This window comes from Meleagris gallopavo, chromosome 19 (genome assembly GCF_000146605.3).
Source record: "Meleagris gallopavo isolate NT-WF06-2002-E0010 breed Aviagen turkey brand Nicholas breeding stock chromosome 19, Turkey_5.1, whole genome shotgun sequence".
NCBI classification, from domain to species: domain Eukaryota; kingdom Metazoa; phylum Chordata; class Aves; order Galliformes; family Phasianidae; genus Meleagris; species Meleagris gallopavo.
Genome location: NC_015029.2, coordinates 9,489,842 through 9,509,599, shown reverse-complemented (window position 1 = coordinate 9,509,599; position 19,758 = coordinate 9,489,842). Strand labels below are relative to the sequence as shown.

Below are 19,758 nucleotides of genomic sequence, written 5' to 3'. Positions count from 1 at the left end.
TTTTGGAGGGAGGGAGGGAATAATATAAGAAGTAATTTAAATCTTGTTTCTATAAATAAATTATCCACGTGACTTTTCACTTCTTTGAAACATGACCATCATCCTTGCTGGGGATGTAAGTCACAGCAGAATCCGCAGCTGAACATCTTTTGATCACTTCCACGTGTGTTTACTTGTGAGCTCTCACTTTGCTGAGAGCAGCAGAGTTGCTTGCAGGTTGTGGTTGAGGCTCGTGGGTGGACGCAGCCAGAGCTGCAGCTGTCAGCTCTGTGAGCTGCTGGACACACGGTGGCTGTGGGGGAGTTGTGCTCGAGGTCCCGCGTTACTGAGCCTCATAAACAAATGCTATTTATTTTGTATTTTTTACTTATTGGTGAGCACTTGTAATGCAGTGCTGACGTTGTTGTGTGACAGTGCCATGTGGGTGATGGCACCTCCCAGACTAGGTATTGATGTATTAAATTGGTCAATCATAACTTAAACTTTTTTATTAAAAACTTCCCTTATCCAAAACTTCCTTCATTCCCAGTTACTGCAATTCATCATTCAGCAGATTTTAATTTATTTTTTGGTCTCGCCTGTCATTTTTTAAAACAGCAGAAATTGCAGCTGTCTGCACAGAGGGGTCCACTTGCTTGCACTGCCCTCTGGACCTGGAACGAGCCTTTCTCCATCCCCTTCTGCTGCTGTTAGCAGAACAGGATAGAAATGCCATCTAGATTAAAGGGCAGTTACACCTCCGGATGCACACACTGACTGAAGCAAGCACAGAAGGATTTTTGTCACCACTCTTCATGTAACATCAAATTCTTCATTTTGGGAGTGAATATACCTCTAACTTTCACTGGGAGATATGCAGATGAATGGCATTTGAGATCAGACTATTAGCAGAGTAAGGTCCCATGCCTTTGTCTTTAAAGTCGTTATTAAGCAGTGGATTAGGATGTCAGAGTTCTGAATAAAAGATGACATAATTTAGGAAAAGTATTTCTCCTCATTCCACAACAGTTTTTTCTAAGTTGATTGTTCTGATTCTTAGAGCTACTAACCAAATTATGAACCGTGCATATGAACTTTTCTGCATATCCACTGTGCCTGCAGTCAGTCTTCACAGGACAGATGAATTTATGGTGTTTACAGCTTTGTAAATTGGTCCTATTTGTAAATTTATAGGAAATATGCAAACTTCTGTTGACTGTTCTGGGAGGAGGAGAGCTTAGGTATTAGACTAGCTTTCCCTAGCTATTTATTCAGCTAGAAACCTGTAGCTTACGGGAAAGTCTTTCAACAAGCAGTTGTGTTGCGTGATCCTGAAAATCCCCAAGTCCTCACCTCTGTGAGCCCATAACTTCCTGAGCTTCTCAATTTCACTTCTTTCTTTAAAAATGCCATTGCTGTCCTTGCAGCGACCAACCTTTGCTTGTGGAGCACGAGGCTGCTAATGACAGAGTTGTCCTGACGAATGGCGGCGCCGAGCCCAGGTTGCTGGTTTGTTTCAGTACGTGCACTGGCATTCATGTAACTGCATGGGGGACTACAGCTGTAAAAATAATATTAATGCATTTGTTTCAAAATTCTATTTGTTGAAAAGACTAAAGCTGAATAAGACTTCTGATTGCAATCTAACTGCAAACCAAGGATGATTTGCTACAGGAATATACAGGTCAATAGATGAGGACAGAAGTGGGCTGCGACCTTTCATTCATAGAAAGTGCAATGAAAAAAATGGAAAAAGTGTATCTGTTGTGTCCAGCTCTATTTAGATATTATGCTAGACAGAGTTATTGCAAAGAATGGAAAGTATTTTATATTCTTTGCAGTTACCCTTTCCTGATATTGCAATGCTTTACATTAAATGTATGGTCTCTGATAATTTGTAACTAATAAATTTTGTGCAAATCCACAGGAAGCACAGGTGGAAAATCACTGTTTGTGTCATAGCTGAGAGAAGTAGATCTCTGAAGTCCTTTCTCAATGCACATGGTTGTACAGGAGCAGTGTATCGGGGCCTCATGACCCATCCCCCCAAGAGGTACCAGTAGGGGGTTAATGGGAATTCTGTATCCTTGTCACATGCCCAAATAACAAACGGGAAGAAGTTTATGTGAATGGTGGCAAGGAAGAGAAAAGCCTGTAACAAACAGTCAGTGCTGCGTACTGGAGAAGATAAATCTGCAGAGGAAATTGTTGAGGCAGATGTTTAATTAGTTGGAGTCAGGCTGGATAAATCAGGGTAGGAGCTGTCTGCGCAGGTATGCCGGTTTGCCTGCCTTCTCTATGGGCTGCTTTCATTGTCTTTAAAGCTAACTGTTCTTCTTGCTTAGCAAAGAAGCAGCAAAAACAGCCATATAAGCTCTCTCTTATTGTAATGGATTCCCTTGTGTACACTCATAAAATGGAAAATGTAATTGATGTTTTCCTATGGTAATGAAAAATAACTAAGTAGAATTCTTTATCATCAGTTTGTTTAACCTATTGCATGCTCAGCAGCATGTACTGCAAATGCATATTTTACACACGAGCTGGAAATAAAACACTCTTGCTTGTGCAATGAGCTCCCAGAGGAATCCAGCCGTGGACCAGCTTGAGGAGCTCCGTAGAGTCTTTCATACAAGAGCTTTGTGAAAATAGCCAGAATGGGAGAGTTAGAGAGGAAGGGCTGGGTGCTGCCCTGACTGCGGCAGGGAGGGGGAAAAGCTGAAATCCCCGCACGGCTCCTCAGGGCCTCGTGTGGGCCTCGTTGTGTGGGTGGGCTGAGGTGCTGTGAAGGGGGCTCTGTAGAGCATCCAGATGTGCACAGATAATTTAAGGATGGCTTTGTATTGATTTGCTATCTCTAGAGATCTTGGAAGGTATTACTGAACATTGTGAGCACTCTACCAGCTGAAAGTTTAAGTATGAAGTTGGTCTGAAATGCAGACCCTGCTGGGAACTGTAGAGTACTGGTGTCAGAGCAACCACTGGTTCTCTCCACAGCTGAAACATTGCTGTACACAGTCAATTCTGAAAGTATTTCTACTGATCTTACTTTTACATTCTTGCTGGCCTTACTTTTAACGTTTTTACACGTTGGCCAGTTAGCTCACAATAAGAATTCCGTCCAGGGCAGAGGTACTCATTAAAGCCCGCTCGTTAGGAGGGCTGTCGTACAGACCAAGGAAGGCGCAGTTGTTCCATGTTCTGTGAGCACAGCACAGGGCTGGCTCCGACTGCACCCCTCAAAGTGCAGTAGGCAGGTAGGTCTTATCAGGCTTCTTGTATCTGCACTAAAACCCACGTTCAGTAGTTTCTATAAAGTATGTTTGCGCAGCTTACAATTGTAGGAACATGAGAAAGATGATGGCTTCGTTCTTGACGCTTTGTATATCTTGATACCATGGTGATTCTCAAATTAAATATGTGCAGGAACTATATGTACACTTGGAAGCTACTTTCCCTGCCTTTCAGCTGTCTCATTCCTTTTGTTCCTCAACAAATATACTCCCTAGGATGCCAGTTGCCTGTTTTTCCATGGCTTGACTGAACGGATTGTGAATACTAACATAAAATAGGAATTCAAAGGGAATGTGTGTAGAGGATTTGGCTTTAAACAAATTAAGCACCAGTGTCCGTTTATAACAACTGAATGTTTTCAGAAGGAAATGAGAGTCAAAACTAAACAATGTAAAATGCTGAAACATTAGAATAAGCCTGCCTAGTTCCTGGTCCGTGTCAGCCTCTCGTCATTGGAAATTTCTGTGAGTGGAGAAGCCTCATCTGATTAATCTTGTCTGATTTTAAGTAGAAGTTCTTTGCAGGATGAACATGCTACTGATTGCTATTTAATAGCTGCTTCAAACTGTAAACATCCCTGAACCAGAAATGCTCAGTCCTTTTAAGAACAAAATGTGACACAAGTTTAATTGTTATAAACAGTATCTTCTGCCAACATTTCACAGACATGACCTGTATTTTCCACAGGTTAGCATGAGTTATTAGCACAGTATTCTGTACAGTTTGGAGAAAGACTGGTGCATTTCTATAAATGAAAACAGCTGCTTTACAATAACATTCAAGTTCCTAACAGCTGTCAACGATTGCTTTTTGCGTTCTTTAAAATATGTAAAGTGACCAAAAATAGTCTAAAATAATCTTCCTAATCTGGATAAGCGTGTTATCTCACCGCCAAAGGAAGCTGAGTAATAAAGAGAAAAATTGAAGAACCAGGGATGGGATGTGTGGCTAAAAGCCTTCGTGCTGCGTTTCGGTCCTGCAGTGGGGTCGGCCTGGCTGCCCCTCGTGGCTCTGAGCTCCTATCAGTGGGTGACAGAGCTGTGGTGGGCCTGGTACAGAACTGCATTGTGATGCATTTAACTTCTGTTTGCACTGAGCTATTCGGTTATCCTTCATATCCTGGCCAACAGAAGCTCACAGTAAGGAGCACTGAGGATCATGTGAGGCTTCTGTTTCATTCTGACAGCAGCGAGGAAAAAGGTCCGGGTTTTGTCAGAAACCACATTCCAACAAGTAGTCTCAGCACCACTTTTAATGTCACATTTCCTATTTCAAACATGCTTCTGAAAACGGTTTATTAACACATTTTATTCAAAACTTTTGCAGCAGATAAGCAAAAGCTGTAATACAAAGATACAGTTGGTCTGAAAAACCACATATTGCCAAGTGCCCTGCCAGGCCCCAGGGAAAGCACGAGGATGCAGTCAGACCAAGCCTTTCCTTTCAACCTGTCCCACAGTTTTCATCTTTCTGGAGTATTCAGCAGCTGTGCCGGTAATAGCGGGTCTGGGTTTCCTTCACTCCCTGCTGACTGCAGGAGCTCCTGGTGGCACTGGTGGGGCTGCAGCCCAGCCGGAGAGCGGTGCGCTGGCACGGTGTGGGGGGAGCACTGTGTGCGGGCAGCCCGTCCTCCCCAGGTCACGGCTGGGTGTCGTGTGTTGGAGAGCACGGGAAGGGAGGAACGGGATGGAAATAGCGCCTGGAAAGATGGAGAGATAATAGAAAGGAGGAGAATTAGGAAACTGCCTAAATCCACAGCCCTGTGATTAAAGTGTTTTGAAGAGATGAACCGTGATTAGAATAAACTGTCACTTAAGTCGGATGTTGCCGTTGAAGATGGTAGCTGAGGAGCTTAAAATTAAAAGTAAATATGTTAGTGTAGGCGACACATATGTTTGCTCTGACTCTCAGAGATGGAAGCCTCAGCATCTGTGACAGTGAAAAGCCAATTAATTTGTATTTTCCTGTGCTTGCACGCGTGCTCTTCTGCTTAATGGTAGTTTTGAGTTTCCTTGGCTTTGCTTTGGGTAATTATAGCATCCCTGCAGAGTTTGCTGCCCTCAGTTGTGAATGGCTTTACCTGGAAATACTTCAGAAACGCTGTTTTTCTTCACTAGGCTGTTTACACTAGCAAGATACAAATTTAAAACAATCAATACTCATAGGTCCTTGGCCAGACTTTCTCCTGCTGGCTTCCCCTCTCTCACCAACAAAAAAAAAAGCGTATTTAAAAAAATAAAGAAAACACTTTGGTTTAAGCACACAGCCTCCAAATGTCGAACTTTTCTCCCAGGTGTGCTTGTCCCATTGCCAAGTGCAGCGAGGAGCTGGCTGAATTGTTTTCTTGTTATTTCTTCAGCAAAATGTCCTCTGGGTTGGTGCTGTGCACGGTGAGCACCTCTGTGCTGGGGAGGGTGGCACAAAGGCTGCTTAAAACAATTTCTGTCTGCCAACAGAGGCGATCTGTTTTGCAGCAGCAGTGATCAATTTCAGCGAGCCCTTTCTCTGAGCGCTGACGCTGTGCAGGCACGGACGTGGAGGGGGACGGGATGCTGGTGGACGTGGAACAGCTCACGGGGAATGAAGTTTGTGGATAGTTTGTCAGAACAGACATAGCTCGTTAGTCCTGTGCATTTGGGCTGATGGGATTCTGGACATCAGCCCAAATTGTGGAGGAAAATGTTTCACGTCTGGCCTCTGAAATGAAAGTGAATTATAGAATTGAATCTCTTCCAGAGCTGTTGGTATTGAAATCGCACATTTATTGGTTATTCTGGATTGGTGATAAAGCCGTAATTTATGTGACATTTTAAATTCTCCAGTTCAGCACTTGAATGATAGAGGTTTTTGTTTATTTTATCCTCTGAGGAGAGAAGACACTACTGTCACACCAGGTACGTTTGTGGGACCATCTCGTTCGCTTTTTGGGAAGCTCACGCAGCTCCCGCCGGGCAGTCGTGTTACCTGTGCTGTGCGCTGACTGACGGTTAACCAGGAGAAAAGCACCGTTCTCACCTTGAGATCCGCACTGGTAACAGACTGATGCACAGCCCTGGTGGCAGCAGAGCCCGGGCTGCGGCCGCGTGCCGATGCCCTCAGTGGGCAGCAGCTGCAGGGCCCTGTGCTGTGTTTGCTGTGTTTGCAGGGGACCTGATCCAGGTTTATAAATATCTGAGGTGTGGTGGCCATAGCGGTGAGGCCAGTCTCTTTTCAGTGGTGCGTGGAGTCAGGACGAGGGGAAACGGCCATCAGCTGCAGCACAGGAAGTTTCGCACGAATGTGCGTAAGAACTTCTTCACGGTGAGGTGACGGAGCTCTGGAACAGGCTGCCCAGGGAGGTTGTGGAGTCTCCTTCTCTGGAGATATTCAAGTCTCGCCTGGACGCCTACCTGTGCGACCTGGTGTAGGGAACCTGCTTTGGCAGGGGGTTGGTCTCGATGATCTCTAGAGGTCCCTTCCAACCTCTACAGTTCTGTGATTCTGTGATTCATTGCTTATCTCCAGAACCTGTGATGAAATACTGTGTGTGTGTTGTTTGTTTTGGCCATAGGTACCTTATGTTATAGGTCAAGGATGATGATTTCTTTCACCTTTCAACTTTATTTAGAATTACGTTGCTAATGCAAAGAGAATAAAGGTTGTAGTAAAAATTAAATATTTCTGTGAATGTTCCACAGACCGGTTTGCTGGAGAGCAGCATGCTGTCTGCCTTTCTGTTCTACAAAAGAGCGATACATAAACAAAGTGTGTTTGTTCCTTTTTAAGGGGCTTGTGACTAAATTCTTTAATTTCACTGGCTGTCAAGGTAGTGTTAAGTAAAATGGGTTTGAACTGCTGTAGTTTTTGTGTACTGGACTAGATGTCAGAAACCTTTGCCATCACTGGAAATTCTGTCACTCTGGATTTACTATCTGTTTCCCACAGCTGAATTCTTAAGCAGTGTGATTTAACACCTTGGCTCTCCATCAGCCAGTCCTGGCATTTATTTGAATGCATTACACCGCTGGTTTCCATAAACTATTTTACAATTGTTTCATATAAATGACTGTTTATTTCTACAAAAACCATCTGTATTTCTGTGGAGAGCAGCAGATAACAGTGTAAAATTTGGTCATGTCACAACAGTGCAAGTTAAGAAAAAGCAGATTGGACTTGGAGAAAAAGTCTCATGCTTGTGCACAATATTAAAAGTTTGTTTTTACAATTCAGATATCTTTATTAACCAGTGTTTGCATTTGTAATGATAAAATCTTCACTCCACTTTAGAGGTGTTGAGAGACGTTGTGGATTTTTAACAGATAAACAGACTTAAGATGTCCTCACAGCAGCAGGGTTTGAGATGTAAACATTCTGGCTTTACAGCTATTTCCTCTTGAACTGTTCACGTACTTTCTGTTGCTCTACTGCCACTGCCAAGCAAACAATGCAATCCTTGCCCTTTCTGTTGCACTCTAAGAAAAAATCACAATGCAAGAGTCCCAAGATCCCTCTCTTCTCAGTTTTTTGCTTTCCACAAACTGTCGGTCCCTCTGCTTCGACCTCTTTTGTTTATGATCTGTCTTACAACCGAGACTCAGCGTCCAGTGCTGATGGGAATGCGTCTTCCCCTGCTGCAGCACGGGCAGGAGGGCAAAGTGCCATCTCCCACTGCCAGCTCCCGGTGCCACAGGGCTCCTCTCCCAGCCACATGGGTCCCTCCCCACTCCACGCACACATGGCCTGCTGAAAGCTGGGCTCTGCAGCACTGCGCCTGGCACGGCTGATGCTTTTTGACAGGCTACATGAAAGGGTAGAGTACATAAATGTCCTCCTCTTTACGGCCGTGTGATAGCCATAGCATATTTTCAGCAATAATAAAGAAGTGGTAACAACGCATAAATACAAACATAATTTAAACTAAAAAGAAATTGCACTTTCAAAACCTAGCAAAGCAGTAAAGCAGTAAATCATGCGTCCTTGTGAAAGAAGAAATTTGTAACTGGGAAGCACCACAAACATCAGCATTAAATGTTCATCAGCTGTTTCCTTTCCTGTCTTATCCCTGTACTTCAGCAGAACCTGAAACACAGCTCACATTCACTTTTGTTTCCTTCCTGTCTGCCTGGCTGCTACTGCAATGATCGTTAGGCAATGGCCACTAAACCGCCTTCCAATTTCTAATATCTTGTTTGCAAGTTTGGAATTAGAATGGTATGCACAAGGTGTGGAGCTGCCGTGCTGCGGAGGACGCTGTACCCTCACTGTGTGCTGTGTGAGGAGCTCTGCCCGGAGTGCTGTGAGTGCTGAAACTTGTCTGCGAGCAGGCAGGAATCATGGACAGCATGGGGAGAGCTCGCTTACGAATGTGCTGCAGTGCTAAATGGGGTGTGACATAATGCTCTTGCTGCCTTGCTCTGGGAGTAGTATGGCTCCCCTTCTTTGGAAGAGCGTGAGGAGAGACCTGCATTCCTCAGCTTCCTTTTAGCTACGTAAAATTTTAGCAAAGAAGGAAATTAAAAGGTGACGTGGACAAATGCAGTACACCGAGGAAGAAATCAGTGCAGCGTTTGTAGGGGAGATTGTGCCTCACAGACATGTGAGCAGCCCCTGACACCAGAGACCCTCTGAATAAGGATGATGCATTTTATACGGCACGCTTAGATTTCCAAAAAGATTTGACAAAGGCTCATAAAGCAATTAAGCTGTCATGGGATGAGAAGGAGGATCCTCACATGGATTAATAATTGATTAAAAGACAGGAAACAAAGAATAGGAATAATGGCTCTCCATTATTAGTAACTAGGTTACTGGTGAAGTTCCACTGGAACTGGTAGAACCTGCATTGTTCAGTTAATGTGCAGCGTGGAAAAGGATGTGAATGCTGATGTGACAAAATGTGCTGTTGATACAAAAGAAGCAAGAATAGTGCAAATAAAAGCTGTCTGTGAAGCGCTGCAGAGGTATCTCACAATGCTGAGTGACAGGACAATAAAACGAGAGAGGGAATTCAGTGTCAATGAGTGCAAAATAATATACGTGGTGAAAAGCAACCGTAACTATACGTATACAATGATGGGCTCTAATTACTTTCCATCAGTCAAGAAAAGTATCTTGGAGTCGTCATGGATAGTTCTCTGAACACTTCGGCTCCGCGCTTAGGAGCAGTCAGAAAGACAAATAGGATATTAGAAATCAGGAAAGGAGGAGAGAACAAAACAGAAAGTGTTACTGTGCCCATGCGCATAAATCACGGAGTGCCCACATCTTGATTGTTATATTTTATCTTAAAAAGGATAATATCTTAAAAAGAATTATGATAGTAGCAACAAAGATGGAGAAGTGTGTGAATGCAAAGATGGATCTGACATGAAATGAGGAGTAGGTTCTGAGCAGAGATCTTTTGCTAGTTTGGAAAATGAGATGACTGGGCACAAGGGAAGACTGAAGTGTGTGGGCAGAGACGGTACATTGGGTAAATTGGGAGGGTTTTATCACTGTTGTTCATAAAACAAGAACTGCATGGCACCAAAAGCAGTAGGCAGACAATAATGTTCTGAGACAAAAGGGAATTCTTTTTCTCACACAGTGCAATAAATTATGGGAGTCAGTGTTGTGGAAATCAGAAATTCAAAAGTGTTTTGAACAAATGCCTGGACAATAAAGGGAGCGGAAGCAGCTGACAAAGGAACATAGCAGGAGCTGGGGCTTTTGTGAGAATTCAGGAGCTCATGGGAGCTAGGTGAAGATAAGGGCTAAGCAGGACGTAACGATGTGTTTTGTTGCAGACTAACACTAGAAATGTCGGTTCTGTTTTAAACCATTTGGGTGGGGTTTTTTTGTTTGTTTCTTTTATACTGGTGTGTTTAGAAAAGGTTAGGTTTGACAACTCCACAAACATCAAATATCACGGTAAGTCTATCTGTGATCCTCATTTTATCTTATTAACTTGTTTGCAGATTGAGATGGCTTTTGTTTGGAGTTTTCCTTAAAGCCTCCTTCTCTTTCTAAGTGTTAGTATTTGTTTATTGTGCAGATTCAACCCCTGACCGTGGTATTCTTCATTGCTATTGAAAGTTAATGGGGGAAAAATTGCATTCCAAACATTTGAACCTGTAGTAGCCATGGCTGAACTTAGTTGATCTCTGGTGATCGGTTCAATTTAGTTACGATTTTTAGCCATTAGGCTGGGGCTGAATGATGGTGATTTGGTTGAGGCCAAATGTCTGTAGAAAATTGGCTGTTTGATAAGAGCCCTGTTATCAGAGGGGGATACTTTCTCATTTACATTTAGATGAGTATTGATTATTTATTTACTCAGAGAAGTGAGATTCGTTCCCAATCTTATCTCTCTAGTCTCTGCTTGTCAGCAGAAAGAGAGATAGAGCTCCTGACATCAGCCCAAGATAACAGCACTTTGTAGTGAAGATAAAAGTTGGAATGGGCCTTTTTCTAGTCTTGACTGAAAGGATAAGTTTTAAAAATTAGAACTGATGGGTCATGCTTTCAAAACCCCATTCTGAAGGCTTTGCAGTTTAAATGGCAACAGAATTGGTTTGTTGTTACGTGGATGGCCATTCCCTTTTGTAAGAGAGATGCTTAATTTGATTATGCTGTGCGATTCTTCCTGGGACGCGTTGGTGTGGTGCTGTAGGAAAATAACACTGCAGATGTGGTATTGCAATTTTTCATGTCCGTTCTTAATTCCCAATAAGCCTTCGTCTGTTGTAAGGGCTGTCTTGAAGTAGTAAGGTGCAGTAGGTGCCTGCGAGCAGCCAGCAGTGGTGCAGGGCTCGAGTGATGCTGGTAGGGGCAGCAGGGCCGCTGTGTGGGGACGCCGTCAGTCCCAGTGCTGGGCAGCAGCCGGGCGGCAGCGCAGGCCCAGGAGCGGCAGTACTGGGCAGCCCGGGGCTCGGCGCAGTGCGGAGCACCCAGCAGGACAGGAGCGAGGTGCCAGGCTGCCCCAGGGCCGGGCGTGCTGCTGGGCCTCGAGCTGCCCCCTAGGGCTTGGGGGATTTTTCTCTCACTGTTTTGTGGCTTCTTTCAGACAGACGCTTGGGTTCTCTCCTTCCTCTGCAGAGGCAGGACTTGGCTTTTCCAGATCCTGCTTGCTTTATCTCAGCAGCAGTGTATCTCCCTCCAAGTATTGTGACAGAGCCCAAGGACTGGAGCAGCAGCTCATAGCCATTCCCTTGGTTCTCAGGGCAGGTCCTGCTGCCTCCCGCCCTCCTGCAGCCGCACGGAGCCTTTGCACCAGGCAACAGGGAGCCGTGGAGCCCAGCCTTGGCACTGCAGCCCGAAATGTGGTTGGAATTCCCACAGCCTCACTCTGTTAGGAGGCCGTTAAATCATGTAATGTTTCTGCTACAGTTCCTTCGTTTGAACTCGTGAGGGGCGTCTGCTAGTAAAAATCCCCCACAGAACCAGCTGGATGGTTGCCATCTGCCATGAAGTGCAGGCCATGTAAATGTGCACAGACATGTGCTGTGTATTATTTCAGAGTAGGTACTGTAAAAATCCATGTATACTTTTTTGTGAATTTCTTTGTATTTCCTGTTTTTAAGGAGTTATTCACATAGAAAGTTGCCTGAATTTCTGAGCTCTGTGGCACAGAGAAGCAGTGCTCTGTTTGGGAGCTGAATGCTCTGCACGCAGCTTTGGGGAGACGAGATGGGAAGCTGTAATTGAACGTCTGCTGTAGTAAATTTAAAATTAATTGGCTAACAAATTTCATTTCTTAGGCATGCCATCGGAGGCTAAGATACTTAATTTTCTTATATGTTTTAAATATTTCATTGCATACTGTCATAATTCAAAGTCAGAAGAGTATTCAGAAATATTTTAAATGCTCATAAAGAGGGAGTAGATTTAGTTCATTATTTCAGTTCCATTTTTTTTGCTATATAAAGACCAGTGTAAAGCTGCTCTGTATCGTTGTTCAGCCTAACCAGCCTCGGGCCAGCAGGTTGCTGCAGTCCCCTCCAGCAGCCGCCTTTTCCCCAACTCATGAGCAGAGTTTAAGGTTGGACCCAGCTCAATCTGATTTAAAGTAACATTGTCATCAGAACTTTGCTTCAGAAATTGGAAACACTCCTTGAACTGTTCATAGTTTGCAAGGATTAGGCTCTCAGGACGCTCGCAGCAACTGCACCGCTGCCCATTGCTGTGCTGCTGCCCACAGACAGGAGAGCAGGGCAGAGCTCCCAGCCGGGCACACAGCTCGGGGGCTGGCAGGGAGTGTGGGCTGCAGTGAGGACAGAGCCCGTGCCCCAGCATGATTGGGCTTCTCCCTGCCAGGTCTTGGAGTGGTGTCAGCACTATCTCCTTCAGTGGTGTGGTTTGAGAGGAAAGAAACTGACACCTGAATCTTGTAAAAGACCTGTGACTACAGGAAATGTGTCTGAAAATAACTCTTTTTAAGCAACAGCATCATTACGTGTTCATGTGTGATTCAATTATATGAAATAGATTTATCTTCAGCAGCTGCAATGTTAGTAGTATACAGATCTCTGCAAAAAGATCAAATCCCCCCACTGAAGACCCTTCTTGCTCATTGCAGCCATCCAGCTGCTGGGACACCAGATCCTTCCCTTCAGGCAGCCTGGGTTCCTGGTTATTGAGGGAAATCCTTCATGCCCATCGGCAGTGCAGCCTTTTGAAAAGCCTTCTGTTGGCAGAGGTAGAAATAGCCAAATTGGGTGGAGCTGATTTTCACGGCATAATGCAATTCTTAAAGGAAGTTACAAAAGAAGGGCTATTTCCCGGATATTTCACAATGCTTTGTGCAGACACCTCTGAGCTGTGTAACGGGCTTTCCATGATGTTTTCTAATTGTGTTTGTTTGGCTGAGTCCCACAAGAGGCTTTGGTGCTGAGCTGGAAGAGTCACACACTGAGGTGTGCCAAGCAGCCACAAAGCAGCCATGCCCACTGCCTGGGGTGCTGAGCTCACCGTCCACTTGGCCACCGACAGCAGCCAAGCAGCAACTGGGGATGGGTGTTCTGTGCCAGAGTCACAGAGAGGGCAGAGCAGCTGGGAGCACACACATTGTGCTTGTCACATCAGGAAAAATGCCCGAGTAATACAGCAGAGATACACACTGAGATCTGGATAGGAGTTTCTTAAAATAGGCGGTGCCCTTCTTTTGCAGCACGGGCAATGTATTTAATACAAGCTCAGTTAGCATAGGAATAGTGCAGAAGTTTTGGTTAGAATTTGGTTGGCAGCAAAGCGGGTAGCACTGCCTGACAGCCCAACGCATCTGGAGTATTTTGTCTCCTTGCACACCAGCCTGTCATTTCTCACAATAGGGCCCTTCCCTTTGGAAAAGAACTTTGAAACATAAGTGTCTACCTGCCTTACTTCTAGGGTGTGAGTAATCTTGTGGTAGTTGAACATGATAAGCCATCACTTTGTTAGAAAACAGATGATTTTACAAGTTACTTTATGTTTCAGGTCCTCAGTATCGGCTGGAGAAGCAGAGTGAACCTAATGTCCCAGTAGATTTAGACTGTACCTTGGAGAGCCAGAGCACTTTGGAATTCTGCCTTGTCCGAGAGAACAGTACGTTTGCCCTTTTCACTTTTGCTCTTGTAAATTGCTTAATCTCACATAAGTTATGTATTTTGGAATACAAGCTGTACTGTCTGGGCAAGTAAGTTCTGATGAGATCCTTTCCTGAGGCACTGCTCTGTTATGCCAAAAGAATATTCCAAAGGGAAATGATGGATTTCATACGTTTTGGTAAACAGTCTGCATCCTGTTTATTATTTAATGATTAATCTTTTTTTGTTAAACTCTGCTTTGCAAAGTTATGACCAACCCTGAGAAACACTGGAAACATGAAGCTTTTTCTGTTGCAGACACTGTTCTGTGAATGAAGTGGCTGGCCTGCAGTATGCTTTGCCATGACTGCATTGCTGTAGGAGTCAGTGACAAATTAGAATTTGAAGAAATTGAGCATGAGGCTATAACTAGAGCAGTATGATGATTTAAAAAATGCTAAACAAATAGTCACCTCCCCACCTATGCTAAAATGTTTTTGCTCTGTTACTGTTATAATGATCCTGATACCATTTCCTAATTTACTTCTTTACAAGAAATTATGTGAAACATAATTTAGCAAAGATTTGTGTTTATCCTACATAGATGCTGTTCCATCTTTCAGCCTTTACAACTGTTTTGCTCTCAGTTCTGGTTCGTTTGCATTCTATTTTAATTGTCAAAATTGTGATTGTACCAATGAAGAAACTTTCAGCATTTATGTTCTCAGTCAGGGCTGCGTTCAGAGTATTTACTGTGAACAATCACAGCCATTTTCAAGAAGCAGGAGAAAAATTTCTTGCTTTCAAAGATGAGACCGTTTCTGCCTTCCTCCTATAACATTTCACATTTTGTCCTAGAAAGTCAGCAGACCATCACCGAAGTAATTCCTAACTCCAGTGGCAAGCAAAGACTCTGCTTCTGTGCATGGAGTAGCAAAGCTGCAGCACAGCTGCAACGAGCCCTGTAGTGGTACATCAGTGCTGAGCTGAGGTTAAGCACTGTCTGCCAAAATATTCTTGGCACTCCTGCTTGCTTTCTTCATAAAATGGTTCTAAGAAACTGTCAGAGAGAATGATGCAAGAGGCAGAGAAGTTGCGCACTGTGTGTGAGGAAGTGAAGCGACCGTAGCCTCCCTGGTCCAGTCGCACTCTCCCAAAGGCTGAATTTCCCAATGTCAGCACCCTAGCTATTATTTTGTATCAATTTTTGGCCTTTGAAAAGATGCATAGTCACACTTCAGTAGGTTTTGCGTATTTTGATTTAAAATAGCATCTTTGTATGCAGGGCCTGTAATTAAAAATAGATTTTATACACTACATTTTTAACAGCTTTTTGTGATCTGCAGAGGAGTCCCTCCATGGCCAGTAAGTATTCATACTGATGCTCTGAGCCCTCATGAGCTACTGGGTACTTTGCTTATCAATCTGTCCTAAGTTTGTGAGTTGCTTAGCAGGAGGCACTCACCTACCCTGCCTCCACCCCAACCTGCAGCCCTGGCAGGGCGCACAGAGCCTCGGAGGGCTGCTCTCCAGCTGGCACGTAGCAGGGAGCTCTCGCCTCTGACTGGAGCCCTCCTGCAGCAAACGTTGCCCTTCTCAGTGGGGCGGCACACGTGGGCGAGAGCTTCTGTGCGGAAAACAGAGCTGAGGAAACGTGTGGGGAGTCCTGAGGCTGTAGAGTCAAAAGCGCTGCTAACTCACGGGCTCTCCAGGCCCATGTTAGACAGATCAGCAGAGCCCTGCCAGGACAGGGACTGCCTGGAGCCGTCCTGTCTGCAGGTGCTGGCTTTGATCCCACTCACGGATTTTGTGCCTGGCTGAAAGGGAAGGCTGAGCGGCCACTTTGTCATTCAAGAACAAGTCGCTGTTTGAGTTTGTTCGAGGCTGGCAGCAATCTAGGCAGAATAACAGCTGCTTACGCACGCTCCGTATCTTCTCTGCCATGCTGTAACTGGGCGCTCTCTGAACTGACACCACATTCCCATAAAGAATGCAGGAGGAGTTTCTCCCCCAAAGTGTAGGTGAATTTAAAGTGATTTTCCATTGTTCCTGCGCAGGGGTATATGCGAAACAGCCATGCAGTGAACTCTCTGCACAAACAGATGTTCAAGGACAATGCAGTATATAAAATCAGTCATAATTCATGCATTGTAGTCCGGTTCTCTGAATGTGCTGAGAAATTGGATGCTGTGGTGCTTAAGGAGCTATCTTTTAGCACGACGTTTGAATAGAAATAGTGCCAATTTTGCACTATTAATCAAATAACTTGAAAATTCTAAGTAACATCAAAATGTTAGCTCATGTTGTGCGTTTTGTTTTTAGCTTCAATTATGCTACTTAGGAGAAAACTCTTATACTAACTAATTTTTTCAATCTACCCTTCATAGTCTCATATCCATTCATAAATACGTATGCACATATATACGTAAAATGTCAAATCTCTGCTGGTAAATTAGCTGTCAGTTTCCTCTGGGCAAATAGAAAGTTTATATTTCAGGGTATTAAATGAAACAGAGAACTTTCCATTATTAAAAATATACACGGAGAAATCCCATATCTCTCCAGCTTTTACTAATGATGTTCAGACTAATAAAGTGTTTCCAATATTTAGAACTATTTAACTTGCACTAAGATTTATCTTTAAGCTAAAAGCTGGCACTTTGTAATGTGAAGCGTGTAGTAGCAAAGTATTTATGGCTGATTTAGTTTTATTCTTACCATCTTACTTCTGGAAAGTTCCTCTTTCTCATTTTATCATTAGATAGTAATTAGTATTCAAAGGAAATTGGCCTTAATATATTAAAATTGGTTTAGTGCCTTTAGACCTGTACCAAAGGCTGTGTCTTATTGGAAAATGTAACCGGGGACTCTGTGTATGTAATTAATTGTAATACAATTAAGAACTTTCATTAGGCAATAGACAAGTACATTAAAGTAATAAGGGGACATTTTTGCAGTGCAGTCAACTTTATATTTTGTTATTGCATCAAGGAAATACAGGTTCACTTGCTCTTGAATGGGATTTTCTTAAATATTTTAAGAAGCTGTATTACAAGCAGCGTCTCTATGTTCTGATATTAGAAATGCATCACCTTTAGACATCCCTCGGCTCTTCCAGGAGTTCGTGCCGGATCAGCTTCAGCTTTCAGACGCGTCCATTCCAGGCTCACACCTCTGGTGCCATAGTGTGCCATGTTACCGCTGCTGCAGCTCCCAGTGGGCCGCAGACCCCCGCTCGCCCTCAAGTTGGAGCGCTGGGGATGCGCAGTCCTTGGGCAGCTGCCCCACACGCCCCGTCCCGGCTCAGCTTGGAGCAGCACCACGCGCTTCCTTTGGCCGCTCGTTCCTGCTCTGCTGGTGGCTGAGCTCGTGCCCCGCTTCTCCCGCTGCTGCACCCAGTGGAGGCATTGTGAGCAGCTGCCTCGCAGTGCTTGGCACTTTCTGCAGGCTCCTACCTGTCTGTCCTGCACACAGCTCCGGCTTCTTTTGCAGTTTATTTCACAATCTAAATCTTAATTAGGTAAACTGTTAGCAGAACTGCAGAGCTCTCGGTGTTCTCTGCAAGCCATCAGACGGAGGCCTTTGTTTCTGGCCCAGGCCACGCTGTGTGCCCTGCCGGCCGCTGGGCAGCTCTCAGGGAAGCGCCGGCCCCAGCATCCACTTTCCTTGATTGTCTTCCCAAGCAGAAGCTTTTACATTCAAAAGCCACAGTGCGATCTCCATTACAAATACCCTGACAGGCCTGTAAATATTTGACAGGTTTATTCACAGCTGCTTGCATGTGGAAAATATTTTTACGATTTTTCCCCCAATCAGCCGAGGAGACGGCGCTTCTCCCCTCGCTGAATTCCGGCAGTCTCGCAGACATCCTCGGAGCTGCGGGGAGAGAGCAGCGTGCCAAGCTTTGCAGTCAGGTTTTTCCCTGCAGGGCATTTCTCTCTGTTGTTACTGATATTACTGCTATTATCCAATGCACCCTCAGGGGTCCGGGTGTCTTGCCATCTTTAGACAGATGATCTGTTTTGATGGTGGAGTTTCTGGCTGCTCTCCCAAGAGCAGCAACTGTAGAATTCTGTAAACCTGAATCCATTCACAAAGCTTCATAAAACAAAATCAGCAGAGGTTATGTGATGCACGGAGGATCTGAAATGCTTCCAGCGCAAAATCCTGCTGTTCCCTCACATCAGCCACAGCAGAGCGCACTGCTGCAGCATCACACACCAACACGTTTGCAATCGCAGCAGTGTTTTTTTCCCCTGCTTATGACCTGACAGGCTGCTAATTTCCTTTCTACTACTTTTAATTGAGGTGCGGTGCCATGTGAGAGTAGCCGGGCGCTGGTAGCTACAGGCGGGCAGGGGCTGGGGCGCAGCAGCAGTGGGACCGGGCAGAGCTTTCCTTCAGGAAAGGTGCAGGGCTGAGGTTAGTATGTTCTTTCTGTTTGGTTAGGGAGATGTTAATGATGGCAGAGCGTTAACGATGTCCCCACACTGGGCCAGGAGTGGGAGGTTGCTCCCTGAGCCCTGCCGTGCCATCATCCTGCTGCAAGATGCTTCTGAGAGCACCAAAAAGTTTGACATATCTCAGTGTATCTTTGAAGTACTGCAACATGAGAGTTTGACATGATACATTATGATAATCCATAGTATAGAGACATTAACACAGGGGTCTTTGACAAAATACATTGTAATGTCTCTGAAGGAGCCATTACAATTTATCTTGTCATTCTGGAGCATGGAGTGGTGGCGATGTTAAGATGGCTCTGCATAAATTCGCACGTAGACCATTTCTTTTGATTTTTGGAATTTTTTCAAGCCGAATGGCACAGCCCATGTGTAGCTTTGAGTCCTGTGCCCCACACCACAGGTGCTCCCCGTGGGGCTGTGGGAGCAGTGTGGTCTCAGCCCTGCTGTGAGAATGGAGGCAGAGGGACTGACGCGATGAAATGCGGATCTTCTGTGTGCTTTCAACGTGTGTTTTGACTCATGTAGCAGTAAATGCTCATCTTACTTCAGTGCAGACATGAATGGTATTTGTCATAAGCAATGACGTTTGTAACTGAATTAACAAATAGAGAAGGGAACGCTCCTGGCAAGCTGGGAAAAAGCTCCATTCCTGATGGTTTTGTTCCTTCTCTCTCCTACGTCTGTACTGCTTACAGCCACTGCTCTGACAGTTTCTGTTACTGAAGCAAATGGCAGGTAGGTCTGAAATTACCCCGATACAAGGGAGCCTGCTTTGGAATCAATGCTAGGGACTTGACTCCTATGCCAGGGCTCCCCCCGAGCTGCTATCTTTCCAGAGTAGGTGTCCTTGTTGTCAAGGCCAGGCCTGGGAACTCTCTGCTTCCTGGGAGCTGGAGTGCCCAGGTTGGGGCTGAGGGGCAGCACAACAGCGAGGTGGGGGCAGAGATGGGCAAGGCGTTCTCCCAAGTGTGCTGTGGCTTTAAGGCCTGTACTGAAAGTCCAGCATCTCATCTTCCCATTATTAAAATTTCAGCAAAATATAAAGTTTTCATTAATCTCCTACAGCAAATTTAGTACTCTGATCTGGCAGTCGGTTCAGCTTTTAGGACTGCATTAGCTGGGATATTGAACAAAACGTGTCATTCTTCAGTATCTACTTGAAGAAGCTAAATCAGTTTTCAAATATATTTTTACCACTTTATCTAACAGCATTGGAATGATCATTTAGAGCTGAGATGCTTTATTAGCAGCTGGCATAGAAATTACTTTGTGCAAAATTATGTATTGCATTATAGTAATGTTTAAATTGGTGTTAATCCAATGTCATAAAACAAAAAAATCCTTAAAATGTGTTGTATTTTTTCAGTAATTGGTATTTTGGCTTAATGCGATGTTACCTTTTATAAAGCCATACCTGCAGTGGTAAGAAGAATACTAATTGTCAGGAAGCTTCTGTTCAGTGAGCTGAGCTGGGGCAGAGGGGTGCCGGCAGTGCAGAG

General features: G+C 44.6%; 1 protein-coding gene and 1 long non-coding RNA gene across 4 annotated transcripts in view; one reads left to right on the top strand and one right to left on the bottom strand.

Annotated features, from left to right (window-relative positions):
- Positions 1-17,404, bottom strand: part of LOC109370507 — a 25,095-nt gene extending 7,691 nt beyond the window's left edge. Inside the window, exons 1-3 of the long non-coding RNA XR_002120706.2 lie at positions 16,886-17,404; positions 4,163-4,972; positions 1,415-1,540 (exon numbers count right to left, since the gene is read on the bottom strand). This is a non-coding gene — a long non-coding RNA (uncharacterized LOC109370507). The remainder of the gene's footprint in view (positions 1-1,414; positions 1,541-4,162; positions 4,973-16,885) is intronic.
- Positions 1-19,758, top strand: part of MAPKAP1 (MAPK associated protein 1) — a 76,259-nt gene that overhangs the window by 40,347 nt on the left and 16,154 nt on the right. Inside the window, exons 7-8 of one of the 3 annotated variants that reach the window (XM_010721077.3) lie at positions 1,407-1,498; positions 13,705-13,760. The exons of 1 other annotated variant lie outside the window; for it this stretch is intronic. In XM_010721077.3, the coding sequence (XP_010719379.1) occupies positions 1,407-1,459 (53 nt within the window). In that variant the 3' untranslated portion in view covers positions 1,460-1,498; positions 13,705-13,760. Of the gene's footprint in view, positions 1-1,406; positions 1,499-13,704; positions 13,813-19,758 lie in introns of those variants that run through there. One more of the 3 variants, XM_003211350.2, reaches the window with a different exon arrangement.